This window comes from Terrapene carolina, unplaced genomic scaffold, assembly GCF_002925995.2.
Source record: "Terrapene carolina triunguis isolate 2854851 unplaced genomic scaffold, T_m_triunguis-2.0 Scaffold228, whole genome shotgun sequence".
NCBI lineage: Eukaryota > Metazoa > Chordata > Testudines > Emydidae > Terrapene > Terrapene triunguis.
This window is the reverse complement of record NW_020664579.1, coordinates 3,245,813-3,253,096: the sequence shown is the minus strand read 5'-3', so window position 1 is coordinate 3,253,096 and position 7,284 is coordinate 3,245,813. Positions and strand designations below refer to the sequence as shown.

Sequence of the window (7,284 nt, the reverse complement as noted above, 5' to 3'; positions counted from 1 at the left end):
CAAATCGCAGAAAGTTCTCTGCTACCTTAAATTTTTCTACAGCACCTTGTACCAACTAAGCCCAACATTCGAAAGCAATGAAGGTGAGATTCTGACTGGTTAGTCATAGGCCAAATTTCAAAGCATCTTCAGTGGCTGCAATTGAAAGTCTATTTACCAGCAACTTTTCCTGCAATGATATCTGAGACACCACTGTATTTCCTGGTAATGTACTTAGACTAGGAAATAACTGCTTGCTCTGATGCAACTGTTTGGGACGTGCTGACTTTTGAAATGGTCAGGACTTTTGTTTTCCAGATTTTCTGTGTTTATTGATCTAGTCTTCGTCTGTCTCTCTGCTCTCTCTATTGTATCTCTAATCTATCACCCATCACACTGGCATAAGCTCATATCATTAACATGGAGCTTAACTGGATGATCCCACACAAGAGCATATTGGTAACTGGTAATTCCCAGCTCCTCCACACACTCCCTGTCTGACATTAAGCAAGTAACTTAGCCTCCTGATGCCTCAGTTTCCCAGCAGGGATGTTGTGAGGATAAATCCATTAAAGACTGTGATGTGCTTTGAGAGCTACTGATGAAAAGTCTCTATAAGAGACCGGTGTTATTATGCAGATTTCTATAAAGGAGAGGAGAGTTGGGATGGTGAAATCGATTTTTATTATGATTTAAAAATCATCACTAGCAAAATAATAACATAGAAAAACAAAAGGCGCGAAGAAGCAGGAGGTGCAGGCTGCTTCCCAGCGCTGGAGTGAAGCCGCTTGGAAATCGTGATGTTATCCAGTCCTTGGGGGATGAAAGGCTTCCCTTCCCTGGCCGTCTCCACCTGGATCCACTCCAAGTAGTTGAAAATGAAGGTGTACATTCCGGGATGCTGTTTTTCCCCGCAGCCTTCTCCCCAGCTGACTATGCCAAGTGCAAACCACTTCATGACGTCTCCATAGGTGCAAACCAAAGGTCCCCCGCGGTCTCCCTAGAGGTTAAAAAGAGAGCAGAATGGGATGATGAACAACATCTTTTACAGCAGCTGGATCCCAGAGTTAAGCCAGAGGTGGGCTTGACTGGGGAAAATCAGATTTTCTATAAGGTGGATAGAAAGCTGGCTAGATTGTCGGGCTCAACGGGTAGTGATCAACGGCTCCATGTCTAGTTGGCAGCCGGTTTCAAATGGAGTGCCCCAGGGGTCGGTCCTGGGGCCAGTTTTGTTCAATAACTTCATTAATGATCTGGAGGATGGCGTGGACTGCACTCTCAGCAAGTTTGCAGATGACACTAAATCTGGAGGAATGGTAGATACACTGGAGGGTAGGGATAGGATACAGAGGGACATAGACAAATTAGAGGATTGGGACAAAAGAAACTTGATGAGGTTCAACAAGGACAAGTGCAGAGTCCTGCACTTAGGACGGAAGAATCCCATGCACTGTTACAGACTAGGGACCGAATGGCTAGGAAGCAGTTCTGCAGAAAAGGACCTAGGGGTTACAGTGGACGAGAAGCTGGATATGAGTCAACAGTGTGCCCTTGTTGCCAAGAAGGCTAACGGCATTTTGGGCTGTATAAGTAGGGGCATTGCCAGCAGATCGAGGGACGTGATCATTCCCCTCTATTCGACATTGGTGAGGCCTCATCTGGAGTACTGTGTCCAGTTTTGGGCCCCACACGACAAGAAAGATGTGGAAAAATTGGAAAGAGTCCAGCGGAGGGCAACAAAAATGATTAGGGGGCTGGAGCACAGGACTTATGAGGAGAGACTGAGGGAACTGGGATTATTTAGTCTGCAGAAGAGAAGAATGATGTGAGGATTTGATAGCTGCTTTCAACTACCTGAAAGGGGGTTCCAAAGAGGATGGATCTAGACTGTTCTCAGTGGTACCTGATGACAGAACAAGGAGTAATGGTCTCAAGTTGCAGTTGGGGAGGTTTAGGTTGGATATTAGAAAAAGCTTTTTCACTAGGAGGGTGGTGAAGCACTGGAATGGGTTACCTAGGGAGGTGGTGGAATCTCCTTCCTTAGAGGTTTTTGAGGTCAGGCTTGACAAAGCCCTGGCTGGGATGATTTAGTTGGGGATTGGTCCTGCTTTGAGCAGGGGGTTGGACTAGATGACCTCCTGAGGTCCCTTCCAACCCTGATATTCTATGATTCTATGATTCTAAATACCGAGCCCTTCCGAGGATGAAAATTTCACAGAGCAGGCCCAGCTCTGTGAGATCCCCCTGGAGCAATTCAGCAGGGAAGGTGCTTTCTCAGTGTAAGATCAGGATGCCGGTCAAGGATCATGGGCAGCAGGAATTCAAGCTACCCCCACACCACCCCATCAATGTGCTTTAACCTTAAAAGACAACCTCTGCAAGAGAGAGAGAGAGAGAGAGAGAGAAAGAGAGAGGGTAGCTCAGTGTATGGGAGAGACCATTCAATGCTTGGCCCTTCCACAAAGACTACTAATGAGGCCAGAGGCGGATTAAGGTTTCATGGGGCTCTGGGCCAGAGCAAGTGGGGAGCCCCTCCCCACCCCTTCTGCCTGCGGCCCCGCCCCCATTTCTCCCCTTCCACCTGTGGACCTGCCCAAGGCCCCACCCCATTCTTCCCCTTTCCCCTGAGGCCCGCCCCCCCCCATTCCACCCACGGTTCCGCCCCATTCCACCCCCCCCACTGGTGTAATGCAACCCATTTGCTCCTTTCTGCCCCCCTCCTCACTGTGGCCCCAAGACTGAAGAAGCTCTGTCTCCCCTCTCCCCAGCCACAGTCCCAGGGCCGCAGTGGGGAGTGAGAGCTCCCCCAGCCCTGAGGCCGTGGCAGGGAGCGAGAGCTCCTCCAGTCCCGGGGCCACAGCGGAGGTCTGGGCCCTGGGGCTTCCCCCACCCCACCCCACCCACCCAGTGCTCCTTCCCCCGCCCCGCCTGCCCGGCGCTTCTGCTTTTTATGGGCCCCCCCAATTGTCCAGGGCCCCTGGGCACGGGCTCAGTCGGCCCATTGGCTAACCCACCATTGAAGGAGGGGGGGCCAGCTAGTGGCCAGTCATGGCTGGTGGGGGTGGGGTTGAAATGCCATTTCAGCAGCTCATTAGCAAACTATGAACAATCAATCCCATCAAACCTTTCTGTAACCCAGCAAAGGGCACGGAGACCAAGCTCCCATTTACAGAGGAGACCAGCTGATGCACACAAACCTCCACCCTGCATTATTGACACACTGAAAAGGCAGGTGCCCGCGTTTGCTAGTGTGGCCTGAAAGAGAACGATTTGTTGAGTTTCCAGTACAAATGTAGCCAGGCAGCCCTGTGTAAGAGAGAGCGAACCACCATGCTGTACTGATCAAAAAGCACCCGGTAAGCTACAGCCTCTCTCTTGTAAATTTCATACGACTTCATTTCAGTCTAAGTGCTTTCAAGGCGATGCTGTAAATATTACAGACGTATCTCTCTCGCCAGGCCCCACCATTTTACTGTCTTGTCTCCAATAACTGATGTGGCGTGTAAGGAATGCAGTCTGAACACGTTTCCACGGGCAGAGCCGGCTTTCCTAGGCAATGCTGTCTCTCGCTTTCATCCCCATTTGAAAAGTGTCTCTGACGACGGCACACGCAGCCTCCTCCATATGCAGCTCCCCAGAACCGCTCCCTTGGATTCACTAATGAGCAAGGGAATGGGCTTGCTGTTCCCACCGAAATCTACAGCAGAGATCCTTTTGGCTTCAACGGATGCGGAGTTCAGGCCCACAGGGTGTTTATATATTTTTTTTCAGGGTGCCTTTTAACTGCAGGGAAAAATACTGCTAAATGTGGAGTAAATGTTGCCTAAACTCATTGTATTATTTATTCATATTCATATTGCAGTAACACTTTGGAGCCTCAGTCACAGACCAGGGTCCCATCTGAGCTGGACACTACACAAACATAGAAGCCAAAGACGGGCCTTGTCCCCATTTTAACCATATAGTTCAATGGGTCGTATTGATGCTCTCCTTGCAATGTTCTCTGACTCATGCACTCTTACTAGCCTTAGGTACAATGTCCCATTTGACCATACTGCTTCGAAGGCCCACACTCTTTGAAATCAATGGGTACTTTGCTAGTGTAAGCAGAGTCAGGATGAGCTCTACCCTGACATCTGGTGGTGAATTATGGCGAGTGTGGAAAAGAACTCCAGGGGCGGATCTTGTTTGCATAGGCCCACCCACACGCATAGCATGAGCCCACAGCAACCGAAAGTGGTTACTTTGGCTGGTGTGGGATCCCCAGTTTCTCTGTTATTGGGGCAGGAAGAATAAAGTTTTGTTACCCTGATTCTGTGAATCAAGGCCAGTGGAACTGTTGTATGACAGAAGGACTGAGTGAATCCTTCACCATTACCTAAGTAGCATTTGCTTGTCAAGGGGCATGGGTTACAAAACCCAGTGAATGGAGAGAGGATGGGGACAGGTATTTGTACCTGATGGTATGGGCCCCCTCTGAGGGTTTGAAGCACCAATTGCACCGCCTCCTCTCTCCACTGTTGAATGTCAGAGCTAACTTTGATTCCCTTAGGAGTCTAGTTACAGGCTGCTGAGCTGAATTCACTTTGGGCCAATGGTGCACCAGCACTGGGGCTCCCCTACTATACTATGAGCTGAAATCACTAAGAGCTGAAATCACAAAAGAGCTGATGTTATTAAGAGCTGAGATCACTGAGTGCTGTGTTAACTAGTGGGGGAGCCTGAAGCTATATTGCTCAGCAGGTGGCGGAGCAATTTGTGGGGACGACTGGAGGAGCAGTGAGCGGCGTGGAGCCTTGCGGGGCCGGTTGGAGTGGCCCAAGGAACGGCGAGCGGAGCTGTTTGCGGGGACGGCTGGAACGGCTCACAGGTCGGTGAGCGGAGCGGAGCGGAGCAGCTTGTAGAGCGGAGCAGTTCGTGGGACGGCAGAAAGTGGACGGGCTCGTGGTAAAGGCTGCGGCGGAACACCCACGGAGAAACAGACGGCTGGCCAGCCTGGATCACGTAAGGTGCCCCTTAACACCCTGCGTGCCCCCCCTTTTTTACTCTGGGGCTGCACTGACCAGGGACAGAGACTTTGGGGGTTGTTGGACTTTTGGGACTTTGGGGGTTGCTGGACCCAAGAGACTTTGGGGGTGTTGGACTTTGGGGACTCTGGGTGATTTTTGGGTTGTTGGATTCAAGAACCAAAGGGAAAGGACACAGCCCAATTTGCTGGGGTGGGTTTTGCTCATGGTTTGTGTTATGAATCCTGTTTGTGGTGTTTTTTTCAATTTTGTGCTGATGTCGTTTACCTCATGTTATTAAACATTTTCTGCTACACTCAGACTCCGTGCTTGCGAGAGGGGAAGTATTGCCTCTTAGAGGTACCCAGGGGGGTGGTATGTAATTGTCCCAGGTCACTGGGTGGGGGCTCGAGCCGGTTTTGCATTGTGTTATTGAAACGGAACCCCTAGATACAGAACCCGGCCCTTGTTGCTGCCAACTTAGATGGGCAGAAGGGTTACACTAGCGACTTCAGCAGAGGCAGGATCAGGCCCCGCATGCCTTATGCTGTAGCAATGAGGTTGCATGTCGTGCATCCTACTGCAGTATGAAAAGCAAAGCTCGTCGAGTGGGTGTAATTTACAAGCTATATCGTCTCAGAGGGTGCCTGCTAACAATGGCTTACACTTATGAAGGGTTTTTTACAAGAGACCATCAGCACTGCTTGACCCAGCTTAGCGGGGTAGGTCCCCCTTTTATAGCTGGGAAAACAGAAGCAGAGACGTGATCTGGTTTGTACAAACTAGGGCGTCAACGGCAGCATAGGGAATAAAACCCAGGAATCCAGTATTCAAAGTTCTAGGTCACACAGCCAAGGCTGCAGCTCGTAGAGTTTTCATTTTACCCCGTCACTATTTCCCCCCCCCCCGCCCCCAATTAACGATCGTGCAGGTTTGTCTCTTCCTTTGCACTGCCTGGTGTGCAGCTGGCATTCAGTCAGTGCTTAGGTACGGAGAGAGAGCAGGGTACAGCCTGATACATCAACAGCAGAAATAGGCCCCTGACAAGCTGCACGTGGAGAAAGCTAGGCAATGTCCTGCAAACTCACTGGATGGACACAGATCCGTTTTGCCTTACCTCCTTCCTGAGAGCCAAATCCCACCTCTAATCCCTTTCCCAGTGGAAAAGGCTCAAGGTACCAGATTTTGAAAGGCATCTAGGCACCTAAAGAGGCAGATAGGGACCTAGCAGGATTTTCAAAAGGCCTAAAAGCCTAAAGGTTCTCCACCTAAGGTGCCCCGGTGCTTTTGAAAATCCCACTAGGCACCTATCTGCCTCTTTAGGTGCCTAAATCCCTTTAAACATCTGTCCCAAGGTGCACCCTTCCTATGGGCGTGAGAAGGACCAAGTCCTGCTGAGCAGAACACTGTCCCCAAACCAAGCTCACTGCAACGCGACTCATTCCACAAACATTTTTGGTGACGTCTCTGCCCCTACCAAACTCAGCTCCGGGGGAACTTTCCACTTCCGGCCTGCGGTGGCGTAACTTTGGTCAGCAAAAAGAACAGGAATACATTTGCTGCTGCTAATTAGTTAAAGCACCCAGTCCCAGGGCACTGAGTAAGCTAAAAAGAGCCGCTTTGCATCAGGTGTTCTGCGTTTCAGCTTAGGGACGGGTAAAAACAACCACATTAAATCAGATCTCAGGCTTAATTCATGCACTCCATGTGAATTCTCTCATTCAAAAACGAGATGGGGATGGCATATTTGCTGGTAAATAATTTTAAGTTTTGGCAGAAATGGCCCTTAAAAACGGCACCTTACTTCTTGGAGGCATCCACCTATTATCTCCTTTGTCCAATGTCCATTGAGGTCAATGGGCTTCCATGAGGCCCCAAGTCACTTTCCCCCTTATTTTTATTCATGCCGGCAATATTGTAATTTATCCAAAGAAACACATTCAGACGTCTTTTTAGGTGGGAGAACAACCCACCTGCTGCTTGTTGGATGATTTAGTTGGGAATTGTCCTGCTTTGAGCAGGGGGTTGGACTAGATCAGTGGTTCTCAAACTAGGGCCGCCGCTTGTTCAGGGAAAGCCCCTGGCGGGCCGGGCTGGTTTGTTTACCTGCCGCATCTGCAGTTCGGCCGATCGCGGCTCCCACTGGCCACGGTTTGCTGCTCCAGGCCAATGAGGGCTGCGGGAAGCGGCGTGGGCCGAGGGATGTGCTGGCCGCCCTTCCTGCAGCCCCCATTGGCCTGAAGCGGCGAACCGCGGCCAGTGGGAGCTGCGATTGGCCGAACCTGCGGACACGGCAGGT

General features: G+C 50.5%; 1 protein-coding gene across 1 annotated transcript in view; it reads right to left on the bottom strand.

The window, feature by feature from the left end:
- Positions 1 to 664: 664 nt before the first annotated feature.
- The window catches only part of LOC113407593 (serine protease 55-like), a 79,161-nt gene continuing 72,541 nt past the window's right edge, over positions 665 to 7,284 (bottom strand). The window contains exon 5 of the mRNA XM_026656348.1: positions 665 to 979. Within this exon, the coding sequence (XP_026512133.1) occupies positions 665 to 979 (315 nt within the window). The remainder of the gene's footprint in view (positions 980 to 7,284) is intronic.